Source organism: Haliotis cracherodii, unplaced genomic scaffold, assembly GCF_022045235.1.
Source record: "Haliotis cracherodii isolate W230 unplaced genomic scaffold, xgHalCrac1.p SCAF_10, whole genome shotgun sequence".
NCBI lineage: Eukaryota > Metazoa > Mollusca > Gastropoda > Lepetellida > Haliotidae > Haliotis > Haliotis cracherodii.
In genome coordinates this window covers 20004236-20021433 of record NW_027266265.1, presented here as the reverse complement: position 1 = coordinate 20021433, position 17198 = coordinate 20004236, and the positions used below count along the sequence as shown (strand labels likewise).

The 17198-nt window shown below is 39.0% G+C and overlaps 2 protein-coding genes across 3 annotated transcripts in view; one reads left to right on the top strand and one right to left on the bottom strand.

The window, feature by feature from the left end:
• Positions 1 to 1192, bottom strand: part of LOC139454183 (protein VAC14 homolog) — a 64135-nt gene extending 62943 nt beyond the window's left edge. For both annotated transcript variants that reach the window (XM_071235741.1, XM_071235742.1), the window contains exon 1: positions 1019 to 1192. In XM_071235741.1, the coding sequence (XP_071091842.1) occupies positions 1019 to 1119 (101 nt within the window). In that variant the 5' untranslated portion in view covers positions 1120 to 1192. The remainder of the gene's footprint in view (positions 1 to 1018) is intronic.
• A 244-nt stretch (positions 1193 to 1436) lies between these two features.
• Positions 1437 to 16266, top strand: LOC139454182 (uncharacterized). The gene is made up of 4 exons (XM_071235739.1): positions 1437 to 1839; positions 2278 to 2472; positions 10832 to 10966; positions 11507 to 16266. The coding sequence occupies exons 1-4, from the start codon at positions 1489 to 1491 to the stop codon at positions 11630 to 11632; spliced, it is 807 nt and encodes a 268-aa protein (XP_071091840.1). The 5' UTR covers positions 1437 to 1488; the 3' UTR covers positions 11633 to 16266.
• The last annotated feature ends 932 nt before the right edge of the window (positions 16267 to 17198 follow it).

The window sequence follows — 17198 nt, the reverse complement described above, 5'->3', positions numbered from 1 at the left end:
GTGCACAGTGACATCTATGGGCCAAGCTATAAGTATCTCTAATATTTTTCCTTTAAAAGAGTTCTTCTGACTGATCGAAAATAACCATTTGACCTAGAGATATTTAAATTTGGCAACCAAGTCCTGGGGGCTGATGTGGGTGTACTTTGTAACTTTGTCTTGTTCTCCAAACCAGATACTCTGAAAATAAACACTCACAGTGTTCCAAATTAAGAGTAGCTCTGGGGTTCCCTGGGCTTTCACCTATAGTATTTTAATCTAGAGATGCCATAAATCACTAACTTTTAACATTGGGGAAAAGTCAAGGACCCCTCAATTTGAATAAAACACTTTGCTCACATACATAACATCATGAATCTGTTGTTAATGGGCAGTCAAACATATTCCAGTGTAAACCTAGCTCATAGCTGTATTGGTAACTTCACAGAGTTTGGGTAATCAAACAGTGCCTGATTGTAATTTGGAAAAGGGTTCATGGGCTAAGGATAGTACCCATTAAGTGTGCTGCCGGTGCCAAATTGTGCTAAATAGCTGTGCCTGACAATCTTCAGGCTTGCCAAAGATGACCTAGGTCAGGAGCTCACTACCATCAAAACATGAAGTGAACAGGTTACCAGTCTGTTATTACCTCAAGTTGGGGTAATCAAATTATGACAAGTATGTATAGATGGTGAAATCATCTGGGAGTACAGAAATGTCAACTTTTCAGTCACAAACCCACGTTAAAAAAATTCAAAAAATCTCAGAAAATATGAGTGTAATCGGCCACCACAGTCCAAATAGGATTTATGAAGGTGGTGTTCTTAGCCGTAATATAGGGTCATGTCTTGATTGTAGGACCCAATCGTGGCTCCGCTACCTTTGCAGTTCGCAGGGTTGGGTGTGGAAGATAAAGCCGAAGTAGAACTTTGCCACACAAACTAAACTAAAATAAAAACAACTGTCTTTTCAATACGTTCAGTGTCATTAATATGTAGCGAATATGTCATGTGAAATCAATCATGCTGTGAACACAAACCTTTCTATTTCCAACGCTGCCACTTTTCTCTTTTCATACAGCTTGTCATTGAGTGCTCTTATACAAGAAGCACTCAACGGAGCATAGTCCCTTTCGCTCATTTTGAATGATTACAACTTAAATGTTACGAAAGCATGAACTTAAAGGATCACTATTGCAGCTTCCTGTTTGGTTGACGCCATTTTGACCATCACGTGATAAAATTATGATGTACGCTTACAACATCACAAACATGAAGGACGCGCTGTTTCCAGCGGAATCATACCACTGCAGTTAAACAAAATGAAAGTGAATATAGATAAGCCACATACTGTAGTTTTATCTGATCATAATCAAAGTATAAAAACGTAAGTCGTATGTACGTGTGTTTAAGCGACAATTAAAGAGCCGTCTGCATTACTTCCGGTTTAATGTCAAAATGGGTTGACGATGTTGAATAAAATCAGTTGAAATTTGGTATTAGTTGAGACATGGATGAAGAAGACGATCCTTCTCATCACAGTGAACTAAGCGAAGAACCAAGCTTCTATCCAAATTCGGAGACATCTTCTTGTACAAGTATTTCAAATCCGCATTATGATGGGCCATTTCAGCTTCAAGATCGAGAGGTGTCGTCCAGGGAATTGGAAAATGAAGCCATCAGTTCCGATATTAACACTGATGACCGTGACCATGGACGAAAATCTAAACCTGAACCCAAGTATCGTGTGAAAACCCCAACAAGTCCTCCAAAAAACAAACGGAAGAATGAAGTTGTTATGGTCATCTTTGACTTTAGTTACTTGCTCACGTGTGCCGGTATTCTTCGTGTATTACAAGTCGTAAGTCCTTTTGTTCTTGTTGGGTTTTAGAGGCTTAGCATGTTTGCACATAATTTAGGGGCGCTGAAAAGTGTAATCCTGATCACCTACTAACCCTCTTAACCCTGGTAGGGGCGGTCGGTTAGCCTAGTGGTTAAAGCGTTCGCTCGTCACGCCGAAGACCCGGTTCGAATCCTGACATGGGTACAATGTGTGAAGCCCTTTTCTGGTGTCCCCGCCGTGATATTGCTGGAATATTGCTAAAAACGGCGTAAAACCATACTCACTCACTCACTTAACCCTGGCAGCAAAGTTATTTTTCAGAATCTCACTTCTTTGGTATATAATTCATTATGAATGTCAATCTGTTTTAATGAAAATTCTTGTAATGTATTGATAATTTGTAGCCCTGAAACTACATAAGAACAAAGCAAGTTCTAGTTATGGTGGATGTTGCAGATCCTGTCAATGATGACACTGGTGTGCCTGGTAACGTCTGGTGGATATGAAGGTGGACTTCTCAACCTGCCCCTCAGCTGGCATTTCCGTATCATGATATTCGTCCTCATCCTAACCCTCCTCTTCAGCTTCCTCTCCATCCTTGCCAACATCACTAGCCTTGTCTTCGTCTTCCCTTTTGAGTGGACTTTCATTGTAAGTTAGCCTTTGGTAACTGTAATCTTCTATTGTATTGAGATTTATTGACAGAAACTCGACAGAATCACACAAGTTTATTGTCATATCTAACTCGCAGGCTGGAGACAGCATGTTCTTCTTTTCCAAAGTGATGACGTCCTCTACATATATACTACTCAAAAGAAGTTAAGGATCACCTGATTCTTTCATATTACAATAGTTAATCTCTCATGCCATGACAGATTAACATTAATAATATGAAAGAATCGGGTGATCCTTAACTTCTTTTGAGTAGTATACTATTATCCTAACAGTATTGCATAATAGTGGAACTCATCACATCTCCACTTTAAGGAGTTTACCTGACATTTAAACATTAGTGTCCTTTCATAACTTTTGAATGAAAAGTTACTGAAACAAATATTGAACATTCATTCTGAATAGAATGAATTAAACATGTTAAACATCAGATCATTTTCAGGATCGTCATTAAGCATCATACAATCTTTGCATAATACTGAAAAATAACATAATAAATGCATCAGACATTCATAAATGAACACAGAACAACTTGTTCTATTAAATTCAAATAACACATATGTGAAATGTAATAATGTTAATGTCTTTCAGTTGTCTTTGAGATTTGCACAGATATTTATGCACACTGATTTAATGTCTGATAAGAGTTTCTTATAAATCAAGTTTCTCAGGTGGTCGGATAGCGCGACCACGTCTGGAAGTTAGTCTCTTGCACAGGTGTGGCTGTGTTCTTCACACATGGTTTTGGTTCTGGTTCGCTGATCCTTGGTGTAGCTTGTTTCATCGGTGATGGTGATTGGTGGTTGATTGGTGAGGATGTTGCTAATCCCGGTCGGTTACATGTTGACATTGGGGTTGACAGAGTTGTCTTCCCTCTACCTTCTGGTTTCAGGTGAATTCTGTTTCGTCGAAGCAGGTTTCCATTTGATGTTAGTTGTTGGTATGATCCCGGCTCTGACAGAGATTAAACCAAGTAATGATAAGAATTTATGGATGAACAACTTCTTTATTACAATTAAGAGCGACGTTTCGGTGTAGGTTCTAACACCGTTATCAAGCAAGTGATTTACAGAGTGCAGTAAGCAAGTATATATACACGTAGGAGGCAATGTTTATACAGTAGGGTAGATATTGTTATACTGGAGTAGAGAAGCCTGTTGTGTACACACAAGGGCAGTGATGATGACCATGGGTGAAGTCAGTGCCATGAACAAAGGATGAAGCCAGTAATGTAAACAACGGGATTATGGCTGATTGGGGTCTTTGATGAGTTGATGGTACGCCAGGGGTATGTAATAGCCTTGGTCATGGTTGATTGAGGTCTGAAGTCTTTTGATGTTGATGGCTTCTTGTAGTTTCTTGATCTTGAAGTTTTTGAGGTTGGTGGCGAGGGTTGTGACTCTCCCATTGGATGTTGTGGCTTGGGTTGTCACGGATGTGGTCTGATAGAGCTGATTTAGAGTCATCTTTGGAGACTGAGCTTTGATGTTCTTTAATTCGGGTTTTGAGGGGCCTAGATGTTTCTCCTATGTAAGCTTGTCCACAATTGCACGGAATGTGGTACACTGCTCCTGATGGTTCTGGCTTGTGGCTGGATGGTGGTTTAACCTCAAAGACTTCAAGATCAGGAAACTACAAGAAGCCATCAACATCAAAAAACGATCACAACACTCTTACCATACACATAGTGATGTAGTTTTTCAAGTGACCATGAAGCTGCCAGTAGCTCCCTCTCTATGTTACTGTACCTTGATTCAGCGTCACTCAGAGAGCGGCTTGCGTATATCACAGGCTTGCCATCTTGTAGCAAGACGCAGCCGAGTCCTCTCTGACTGGCGTCTCACTGGATGGTATTGTCCTTCTCAGAATCGTAATATGTGAGCACAGGCATGTTCGTGATGATTTGTTTCAACTCCTGAAAGGCCTTGTGATGTTCTAGTTGCCACAGATATTCAACATCACGTTTCATGGGATTTCTTACAGATTCAGAGATTTGAGCATTTACAGGAGAGAACCTGTTGAGATAGTTTATCATGCCCATGAAAGACTGCAGCTCTTGTAGGTTGCTTGGTGGGTCCATTTGAGTGATTGCTGTTATCTTGCCTTCATCAGCCTTTTAGTCCATCAGGTGACCATTTTAGACCAAAGAAGGATGCTTCTTTCACTTTGAATTGGAACTTTTCAGGGTTGAACTTGATATTATTCTGCCTTGCCTTGTCAAGGATGTTGATGATGTGCTGGTCATGTTATAGCTAGCTGGTACCATAGACGAATGTGTCATCCGCAATACCACTTACACCTTCTAAACTTCCAAAGAACACTTTGATATGCTGGTTGAATATGCACAGGTACTTGTCTCTGTGAAGGCTGAACAGGGGTAGTGCTCTGATCACTCTCTATGTGATATGCAGGTCCAGGAAAACATCCAATCCCTGTGAATGTATCTTTGTATTCCTGCATCAGGTACTCTTTGGTAAATGTAAACGGATGACGTTTACCATTTACATCAAACAATTTGACTGTCCCCATTGAGCTAGTTTCTTGTGTGTTGCCTTTGACATCATTACTAGCTTCAGCTGTAACTTGCCAATTCAGCTTGATTAGGTCTAGGTCTTGTGCTGTCGCATTGCTTGATTAACACAGGAACACTTTCCTTAATATCAACAACTTCAGATTTGATAGCCTTCGGTGTATCAGCACTAGGACTTTGGATAAATATATTACAGGAAGCCAGGTTTGGAATGACGTTTCCACCATACGCCTTGAGTGTCACAACAGGCTTGTCGAGTGTATGCCCATTTGGGAATAACTTCCGGTAGCAGTCTTTTGTGATAATGTTTGCTTCAGCACCACAGTCAATCTTGCACATTGTCGGCAACTGCTTGACGTCAGTCTCAGCAGACAGCAACATTTCTATATGCGGCTTCTTGACTTGTGACGATATTTCATCAATTGTGTTAATTGGTGAAACTTCAATAGGACCCAAGAACAGATGATCACTGAATTCGCTTGACAGAGATGAATCATATTCATTTGTCTCAACTTCATTGACATTTCTTGTGGTCTGTTTTCGCCTACAAACTCTAGCGTAATGTCCGACAATGTGACACAAACTACATTTCGCCTTTCGTGGTGGACAGCGTTCCCTGGGGTGAGGACTGTCTCCACAATATCCACAGGTTTTGGTTTTGTGTGAACGATTTTTGTTGTGATTGTCAGATGCACTTGATTTTGTGTGACTACGTTTTTATAATTGTAAGTGTCAGTTTTGTTTCTGAATTTTGAATTAATGGCATCAATGTTCATGTTTGTAGAACCTGGATTAGTTGCACCCATGAATCTGACTTGTATATCAGCTGATTCTTCCGCTTTTGCCATCTCATGAGTTTGATCAAATGTCAGAGTGTTTCCAAGTTTTAAGCATTCTTTTCTCATCCTTTCAGATCTCATCACAAAAACTAGAAAGCCTCTTAAGAACCTTTTCTTTTCTTCTTGTGGATAATTTGCTTCATTAACCAGTGTTCTGAGTTTTGCAAAAAAATCTTCTAACTTCATACTGCCCTGTCTCATGTGGTGTAACTCCCATGTGGCCATTAATTCATTTGAATGTGGTTTCACATATTCTTCAAATTTGGTCCAATAATTTGCAAGAACTTTTTCTTCTTCGTCAGTTAAACCCTAACTATTAAATAACTCAAGTCTTACAGTGCCTGACCAGTACAGAAGAAATTTACATTTCATTTCTGCATCCATTCTGAACATCGGTCCAGTAAACAAAAGTTCACACTGCTGTTTCCACAACATAAACCTTGAATAAAGTCCTTCATTATTTGTCCAATCCATAGACGGTCCCTTATCTATGAACAGAGCGCTACTCTGTCCCCTCTGTCCCCCTCCACCTTGAGCCATGCTTGTTATGTTTTGTTTTTGTATTTTTGGGGGTTTTTTTTAAACTACGCAACACTAACGCTATCGGCAATTTGACCTAGTTTTCTGACTGATTGCTATTTATCTCAGCTCAGCAGTCTATGACAGCGAGTAGTTAGCACTTGATTCCTTTTCCACACTTCATCTGACACCATGTAAACCTCTATTGTATTGAGATTTATGACAGAAGATCGACAGAATCACACAAGTTTATTGTCGTATCCAACTTGCAGACGGGAGACCGCATGGTCCTTTGTTTCAAAGTGATGACGTCCTACACATATACTATTATCCTAACGGTAATGCATAATAGCGCAAATATGGCCAAAACATAGGTTTTACTTTTTGGTTCTAATGAAGCACTTGTATTAGTGTTGCATGTCTGTGTATATGTGCTATGTTTTCACTTTTTCTTTGGCCAAACATGTAAAAGGGACGGGACGTTGACTGTTGAGTTCTGAAACTTTGTTACAATAGCCGATAACCCCGAAGCTTACCATGCTTACTCGGCACTGCTCGACTTATTCTGTTTCTGTTCCACTAACTTCTGGTTACAAATAAGAGAAAAGTCCAGTCAAGTGATAAGCCTACGCTGGCGTTGTATCAGTTATCCCCGCTATAGCACCTAGCAGCTTACAGCTCTTCCATGCGTGAAGGTGTGTAACTTCACATCTTTCCAAACATCTCTGTGCTAGAGACAGATGATTGTGGGAGTGATTGCTTCTGATGAAATAGAGGTAGTATTCTTCGAATTATAAACAATGATAACTATTGTTCAATAATTCTTGCAAATACTCTACCTCTATTACCTCATTGCCAGAATATACCAGAAGGAAGGCTGGTACTGCCTCTAGTCTAGTACTCACATGGGTACAATGTGTGAAGCCCAATTCTGGTGTTCCCCACCGTGATATTGCTGGAATATTGCTGAAAGCGGCGTAAAACCATACTCACTCACTCAGTCTAGTCTAGTACACTCCCTGTATGGTATTGGTGGGACGATACACTGATGCATCGGTGGATCGCAATATTTTACTTCCCAATACAAGTATCGATCACAGTCGCACACTAAGTAAAAAATATTGATTCATACCTTAAATGTTTACTTTAATGGTTGTTACACCAAACACTAATTAGTAGTGAAAAAGTAAATATTTTCATCCATTGCGTCACACTTGACACTGCCAACTTTAAATCATTAGTGTCCCAGGAATTTGACTATCCTGTCTATGAAAAAGATTGCCTACACAACACACTTAAGAGCACATACAATTATCGTGATACGTATCGGATCATGAACAAGGTATTGTGTTACGTATCGGATGGCATAATTGATGTCTTGTCCCAGCCCAATCTCATTCAAATCAGATCTAAGTTTTCGCTGCATTTTTTTCGGATATACTCTTCTGTTCAAGTTAGGAAGAGGCAGTGTCAAAGTTTTTAAAGATTGGTTGAGGCATGGTCAATAATCCCTGACGCATGGCTCAGCAATGGGAGTGTCTGGTGGGCATGATATGTCACGGGGGCATTGCAGCCCCCATATTCCGGCATTATTCAGGGATGTGAAATCTCCGCGGAAAGAGGGAAAATCACGTTTTTTAAAACAGTAGGCCTTGGAAAAAAATCATCTTCCTCGTAAAAATATAATCAAAGATTTTTTTTTAAATTCTCTGAAAAATATTTTCATGTTTCCGGACGACCGTCACGGATATATCCTGTTTTCTATCAGAGCTTTTGACATCCTGCTTTACTATTATTCATGACACATACGTTTTCTATCACACATACTTGCATCTGAAAAATATTATCATGTCTCCGGACGACCGCCACGGATTATCCTGTTTTCGATCAGAGCTTTTGACATCATGCCTTTACTATTATTCATGACACATACGTTTTCTATCACTCATACTTGCACTATAATGTGGGGTTTGGTGACACACAGATAATTGTAAATGCTCAGAAGATGGTGTGTTTTTAAGATAAAGTTGTCTTTTAGCCTATAATAGAATGAGATGTTTTACAGTCGTTCATGTGACTAGCGAGAAAACTATAAATGTTTCTGCAGCATCCGAAAACTCATAACACTGGGATATATGTTGTATTAATGTCTTTTATTTGCAATGTTGTTTTGTTTTTTTCAAGGTAAGTACAAGGTAAGTTTTTTTTCAATATGCTTCAGCATGGGGAAAGGGTCAGACATTGCACGCTTGTGACAGTTGTCCTTGTGTCTGGGGGATGGGGGTAGAAGTTTATGGTGGTATTGCTCCCAGACCCGGCGGGTAACCAGGCACGCGGAAGCTATGCCCGAATTTTTAAAAGCACTGATTTCGCTTTGAAATTTTACTGCATCCGCCATCTTTGTTTATTTGACTTCACTGTTGCCATTGACTTATAACATTTCTTGGTTTGAATGTTGTCCAAACGAAATGGATTAAAATGCAACCAAAATGTTTTAAAAATTTCTGGGGGGCATGCCCCAGACTCCCCCTAGAGTTTTCCTCTCTTTTGGGCAAAACCTGCTTACATCCCTGATTATTGATGGAATAGATTAAACATGGCATGTAATGGTAGAGAGTTGCCAGTAAATCCACAAAGGATAGAGGAGCGCCAAATTCCTGTGGTGGAGAAGTCTCAATTCATGATAGTCTTCATCAATGTCTAGTTCAGAATCGGAAGGGACATTGGAGGCCGTTGGATGGTGGACATCTGAACGGTCGGACTCCAGGTAGCTAAACGGATCCACGTAATGCCTGTGCGTGTCCATAACTCTGGTAAGATCTGTCCACAGGTTGGCTGTTGTGTAATGGAGGCACCCGTATGGAGGTCAAGCTGTTGAGTGGTTAGTTGATCTCTGCCAGCTTAGCGGGGGCCTGGACGGCCTTTGCCACCCATGAGGGTAAGGCAGACAGCTGTTTAGATACTGACAACTGGTTGGTGGCTGTACTTTAATCCTGTCCGCTGGCCGGGTGGCCGTAGTGCTTGGTGGTAGGTGGCTGACACGAGTCCGACATTGACGGTCTCCCATGCAGCCTCTTAGTTGGGGGATTCTTCTTCCACCTGTCTGGAATCAAATCTTTTCAGCAGTTCTACCTCTAGCAAGTAATTTGCTCCAGCAAGGTGAAAGGAAACTCCAGATGTGCCAGCAGCACAGATGACTGTTGAGAGTCGGGCGGTTGTTCAGGTGGAGGGGTAGGTTTTTTTATCAGTCTGGGAAATAATATCATCAACCTTTCTCTTGGCCTCACCCTTCCTCTTAGCCTTAGTGATAGCTTCACTTAGTAAAGGCTTTCTTGAGAGAGAGAGACAGAGGGTACAGTGATCATCCTATATGCAGGTGGACTCTCTGCACTTCCAACACTCTATGTGAAGGTCAACTGAAGTCATAAATCAGCCACATTTGTGACATGCTAAATGAGGAGGGGAGGACACAATCTTGAAAATTTCGCAAGATAAACACTTACTTATCAAAATACAGCCCATAAAACATCTAATACATTAGTAGGATTAAGTAACTGAAACGTATTGGAATAATGTGACTACAGCTAAGTGCTAGAGGAGCATACATAGACGTGTTGACGCGTGCTAACCCAGGAAAGAAGTGAGGTTTCCTGCCTTCACGCACAAAAGAGCTGTAAGCTGCCTAGTGCTATAGCAGGGACAACTACTTTTGTATAGTTGACAGTGAAGAGGACCCCAGTTGAAAATCTGAAAGTTTAGTATGGTGTGATAGCATCCAAAATACCGGATTTATGGCAATGATGTAATAGAGGTAGAGTATTCACTAGAATTATGTAGATATACTACTACAACTGCAACATGATAACATAACTTTTACACATCAAAGTGACCGTATTGCTGGGTCTCTGTAGGGCTTCGATGACAGGATGTGGAGGATAAATACGCAAATGGAAACATTTTTTCTATTTTAGGATATTTTCTTAATGAAAGTTAAATATTTCATGACGTATGTTTATCTAAATATGTAGAATTGTCCAAAAGGATACAGGTAAAAAACATGGCTTTGATCAACACTGTCTTCTAATCTTATCAAGCTGGCAAAAAGTATTTTGTAATTCAGCCTTAAGAAAAACAATTTGCCTCTATTAAAAAGTCTGTTTACTCTATGCAGTGCTTGCGTTGTCGGCTTTACTGTGTGGAGCTCTGTTGTTTTTGTTTGCGATTTGAATCGGGCATGTGAAATTATTTCATGCATGATTTCAAAACACTGAACCGTCGATGTACTGTCCCTTTAAAGCTGCAGTGAAGTTATTATTGTTAATACATAGTTCTTATCTACAGAGAGTGTAGTTATGCTGTTAAAACATTCCAACCCATTCCGATAATTGATGTCATATGACCTGAGTGATGCATGTTGCTGGAATAATTACATTATTACTTCCACTTACAGGACTTGATACTGTATTCAGTATTTGCCTTTCTATACCTGGTGGGAACATCCCTTGTTGCCAGTGCTTTTGACTTCTATATCAAGATGCAGACCAATGTATCCCAAGAAACCATTCATCAACTGGTTGTGTGTGTGGTAAGTATGCTGATACCAAGATACATGTAGTGTAATTGGTGAAGTATTTATGATCAGGAAAACATGGCAACTTTACAAAAAGATATTTCAATGTTTTACAAACTAGTTTTATTAATGTTGAAATAACACATATGTGTTGAACAGAATTAGAGACATCACCGTATATTGACGGGACATCCATACATTAAGTAAAGGAATCCACTAGTACCAACTGCTGTAGTATGATGAGCACCTTTATTATGCCAACATGCATATCCCTGGTGTTAGGCGACATAATGTCCCAACATGGCCCCCTTGTAATGAATGACCACTTGTCACTTCAAATAGTTGATAAGCCTGAGGGTAAGGGGTTGGTTATCTGTATTGTTTTCACTATACTAAGTCTATTGCACTATCAATGAAAAATAGCATATATTATGCTGTCCTATACCAAGATATAAGTGGGAAAATATAGAATAGAATATAGAAAAAACCAAGGCCTTACAACACAATGACAGATGTGTTGTTGCGCCTATAGTGAATGGCGGTCCTCTGTTGCAGGTGTTTGGCTACATCTGTATGGCATTCTATGGTCTAACAGCTCTGTGCAGCTACAGAACATGGAAGGTGCAGTATCGTCTGTATCAGAGGAGGAGACTTCTTGAAGAGGATGAAATTGATATCTGAGATCTGATAGAGAAAAACAAACTGTGCAAGAAACAAGAAGAATCATTTAATGTGAGGCCTGGAAAGTGAACTGGTATTCACTAAGGAATTACACAACCTGGTTTGACTTGCATTTAATTGTTGATTGATTTGTATTATTTTGTGCTGCATTAAGCGTAGGTTCTGTTAGGTCTAGTGTACTGTATCTCCATTCTATTATGGTAAATAAGCTGTACCCACTGGCTGCCATAGCTTCATTTAAAATACGATTATTACGGCACACAGCTAAAAATAGCTGTCCATTTAAATTACTCTCAAGAGAAATTATGTGCCAAGGTTAGAGATAGAAAAAATTGAGGTGGGTGGGTGTCAAGGAAGGGGTCAAGGATGTTTATCATATACAATGGAGATATTATACACTGTATTATTAAGGATATGTCAGTTGACTCTTCATGTTCTCTATGTAGCTGTCCTTGTTATTGACAGTAAAGTTTGCTAGCATGTGGGCCAGTACATTTCAGCATGGGCCTTGCCAGATGATACTGGATTAATTCAGTGCCCCAAATTTACCTCCTGAAGTCCTTCATGGAGATTCCGGGTTAGAGTGGGTTCTCAGCAATCTGTGCTTGTGATGCGAGGCAACTTGATAGATACATGTAGGTGGTGAGACTCAATGATTTGGTTGATTATGTGTCATTATACTCCTGAGCACCAGTAAGTCAGTCGCCTCCTACAACCAGCATAGGTTCCTGGGGTTGTACAGTAAACTATGGTTATAACAAACTTAAAGGGACCACTAAATTTAGTCTGTAATATCCATAGTTTGTTATAAGCACATATACAGCATAATTATAGCAAATGGATGGGGCCCAAAACAGTTCATTATATCCATCAGTTCGTTATAAGCGTGTTCATTATAAAGGTAGTTTACTGTACATTCAAACTAATTTTGAATGATGAAGCTGGTTTGGGAGGTTTTCATTACAGAATGTAGAATACTGATGTTAGCATTCATATCTCTTTTTCCCTTTCTTGTTTTACTTTGATATTTTTTTAAACAGATTGAAATATAAAATGACATATTATATCCAGGCCTGATTCATCTCTGACTCCCAGTCAGCTGTTTGCAAGAACATCCCTACAAATACATTGTATGTCTTACTAACTTCAGCAGCATTTGAGAACAAGTGTACATGCATTGTTTTACACCACTTGTGTTCAGTTCAAACCCATATCATATTTAATGGTTTAGTTTTACATACTACCTGCTACATATCCTCCATGCATGACCCCGACATATCTATCATGAGGTTCAGATAATATTTACATGTTTTATTTCTTTAATATATGATACAGTTATTGAAAACAAAGAAATAGAATTGTATTCCTTTACCATATGTATTTACAATATAAATGTTGACATAACTGTTTGTATCTCAACAGAACAGTCCTTACGTAATGTATGTTATTATATTTCTTATTTTTGACTGTCTTCCAACTTAAAATCTCTATCTCTGCCCAGGAGTTGAAACATTTTGTTGAACTGCTGAAGTTTCTCGTTCGTCTTGATCCATGCAGGGTATTTATTTATCCTTTGATACTTCTTGGGGTGCAAAACACCATATTCTGAGGCGGAGAGGAGTAGCATCTTTTGTGCAGATGTTTTAAGCATTTAATATATTCTCCAGCCATGAACTTCCATACAGTCATACCACTTTTTCTACTCATTTGGTAAAGCTTCAATAAAAGATCTTAAAACTTAATCAGTGACTTCTAGTGAGCTGCACTGTGTGGAGCATACAAGGGTATCGCTATTTTCAGGGCCTTATCATTTGCAGAAGCCCGAGGTCTTCCATTAACTGCCTGACGAAGGAGGGCAGTTGAAAAGACTGAGGGCTTCTGCACATGATAATGCCCTGATAAATAGCGTTACCATTATTATAGATAAAATGGATGGAATTTGTTATCAAATAAAAAGAAACAACAATATCGGTTTTGAAACATTTACTGCAATCAACACGAATGTCACTGACCCAATTTTACTAATATGGAAACATCATAGAACAAACCAGATGACGTCACTATTGAACGTGACATCACCTATTCCTATCCTATGACGTCACCTAACAACAGGAGTGATAATGGCCCGTTGTCAAGCAATATGAGGGCATTATAAAGTTACAGTTGCCCGCTTATTTCTGATAACATGCAGGCGGTTTAATGATAATTCTATCCATTTTAGCTATAATTAAAAGCATTGCTACATGACACCTTAGGTTGTAGCTTCCACAGTGGAGGATGCCTGGGACCACTGCATCCAAGCTGGCCAGGTCCAGGCCTGGTCAGAGATGTTACACAAACTATTATCTAGTTTCAACTTAATTTGACTGGTCTTTTCTTGTTGACCCAAGGGCAACTTATGTTGTGCCAATATGGTAGTCCTGTATCTTCAAAGTGCTCTGGTTTCTTGTGTGGTTTGAAGATATTATTAAATGCATTGAGTCCACACGGGTTGACATTTTGAGATATTTAGGTGAGTGTCCACTCCGCCTAAGCTTCCTATACAGTAACGGGTACAGTATAGAAACTGTTGATTGCCAAGCTCTTCTTGACAAGACAATGATTCATTCAAGCATAAACACTGGAGTACAATCACAGATGTCTCCAAATTATGGCCATACCATCCAAAACAACTATGAGCATTTTAAGATTTTAAAATACTGAAAAATACTTACTCTTTTTCTTCAAATCAATAGAATTAATGGCTGACCACTACACATGTATACAAAGAAACCAGAATGTTTTTTTTGGTTTATGGCAATTAATTGACTACATACTTTTTATGTTATGTCAGGAAGGTGATTGAAAAACCCTGTCTTTATACATGTTATACATTATGTAATCTGCTGGGTCTATCATGGTCTATGGTTTTATGACCATTAAGCCAATGGTCTCTGTGACTTTCTAGTCTTCAATTTAGGTACAAATTCAAGTGTTTTTATATATATTTTTATTACTTACATGTGCTGCCTCGGTATTATGCTTTTACATATTGTTAATGAGTTTTTTGTTCCTGCCTTCAAAGTCTGGGTTATGTTATGATAAATCCATGTACAGTATTTCAGCTGTGAGATACATCCCTATTCTGTTCTAAACACACTATATTTCTCCTTATGATGAGGTATCATCCTAGAAAGTGGCATGGTATCCAGCTGAAGTTTTCTTTCTTGGAACCATGAGCTGACAACAAAAGAAATTATCTACTTTTCAGTAAAATGAATTCATAAGGAAAAGCAACTGATTTGATTATGCTAAATCAATATTTACAGCAATGTATTAGCAATCCTTGAAGCCCATTTGTTTGAATTCCACTATTCTCTTCAGGTCTACTCCTTGAAAAAGAATCTAAGTAACTTTGGATTGCTAAATAGGTTGAAATGTTCTGACCTTATAGATTTTGATGTGGTTATAAATAGAACCAATCTACCTTATCTTTAATGTGTAGGCTTTGATTGCAGAGACAGAGTTATGTGTTTCTTGCTGTAGTTTACTGATCAAAATATTTCACATTAAACATTGGTCTATTTTCTAGAAAAACTTGAGGTTGGTTCACATATTTACAAAGCATTCCTCATACATAAAGCAGGTAGGGAGCACCTGGGTTTTAAGGATGTCTACATACAGAACAAGGATGTAAATTCAGTTTGAAATTAATTTTGGATGCTTTTTCTTTGTAAATATCGGAAAATACTCCCGTAACATGAAATATTTGTTTACTTTTCAAACTCTGAGTGATTGGTTACATTTTCACACTCATATTTCAGGGAACAATATTTCTTATCAATGAATGGCAATGACAGTAGTTATGCTTAAACGGACATATTTCATCATACTTAAACTGAAAATGTAAAATTCTCAAATTTCTAATTTTAGACACACAGTTATCTTGTTGATCATACTAACAAATGAAAAAATGGCAAAATATATTTCATAATTGCTTTTGTGTAAATATGATGTTGATTTTAACATGAGAATGTATTGTAGCATACTATTCATTGCTGTATTGTACTTTGACATGATTGTTACTATGGTTACAACTATCGGTGCTGACTATGCTGTATATATGTGACATGGTACACTGTTGTATACTGTAAAGAAATGGGGATCCTTGAAAGTTGTGTATGAACAAGTTTCAGTATCTAGGAAAACTTCCTGTCTACTGCTAAAAGTTGGAAAGATGGAATTTCACACAGGACCTCCAGATATCACAAAGAGGAAATATGAACGACATTCACTTTATTTTATATCTGTCATTTCAAACTGTCATTGGAGTTGATAATGTCAGTTATTGGTGAAGCAGGTAAGACAGTTCCAAGGTTTAGAAGTACAATCTCTAGGAAGTGTGTATGTTGCTCCAGTCTGAGCCCTAGCTGACATGCTGGTATGTTTACAACTACTGGAGAGAAACAGGAGGATCAAAAAACATGTTCTCAGTTTCCGGCCAAGGTTTGGGGGACAAGCCATTCCAGTTCATACATTTACAAGCTTATTCTATTTTGTCAAAGCAGATGAGTTCTTTTGAACAACTCTTGGCAACTACAAAACACTAGTTCCCTCAACTAAGAACATCAGTATTTACTTATCATCCTCCCCCCCCCCCCCCCCCCCCCCCCCCCCCCCCCCCCCCCCCCCCCCCCCCCCCCCCCCCCCTGACCATATAGTAAGAACAGGGCCAGGGTGTATTGCCTGCCTGATCTGACTCCACCAAATGTCATCGGACTATAAACACACTGTTATACAGAGGACTGATAGCCCATGTATCCGAGGTCCTGTGCCAGTTCTTGTACCCAGGATCTGTAGGCTAGCTGTGGGCCAGGGTAATACCAACTGTGCCACAGGGAGACATTTGTCTGTGAATTATGTTGTATATATTGTCTGTGTTGTACGCTTAGGAAACCGACTAGATGATGTGTCATGTCTGTAGTTTTTTTGTTTGCCATTAGTGCTTGCCGCTGGACCGTGCAATGACCAGGAGTCTGCAGGACATTCCAACAGCTGAACACATATACATGTAGGAGACAAAGGATATTTGAAATGATAGAAAGATCAGTAAATATGTGTACTTGATATCCATTAGCAAGAAAAGAACAAGCTGACTTCCATGTGAGTTCATTTGGGACAAAAAAGATGGAATACTTTATTGTTTCATAGACAGAATCAGGTTTACCATATTTTGCTACCTGTACTTACACATCTACTTTGCTATAACGGTTACTGGCATAAAATGTGAGGCAGCCAAAGGAAAGACCTGGGAAAGAAATCTGAAGAACAAATAATTAATTTGGTGTGGCCTTTTGTCAAGGGGTGAACAAATAAAATGTGAGTTGTCTCCCCTTGACCATTCAAAAAGTGCCAGTGTTTTGTAGATATTCTGGAATAATAGTGCAATCACATCATAGTTAAATGATATCAAGCTTTCTATGGTACACATATAATAGGACATACAAGTATAACAATATTTACAGCTCAAAGCAAAGCCTCATTATTTGGTCTCTTTCAGGTATGCTCTTTGACATGTCAGGGCCAT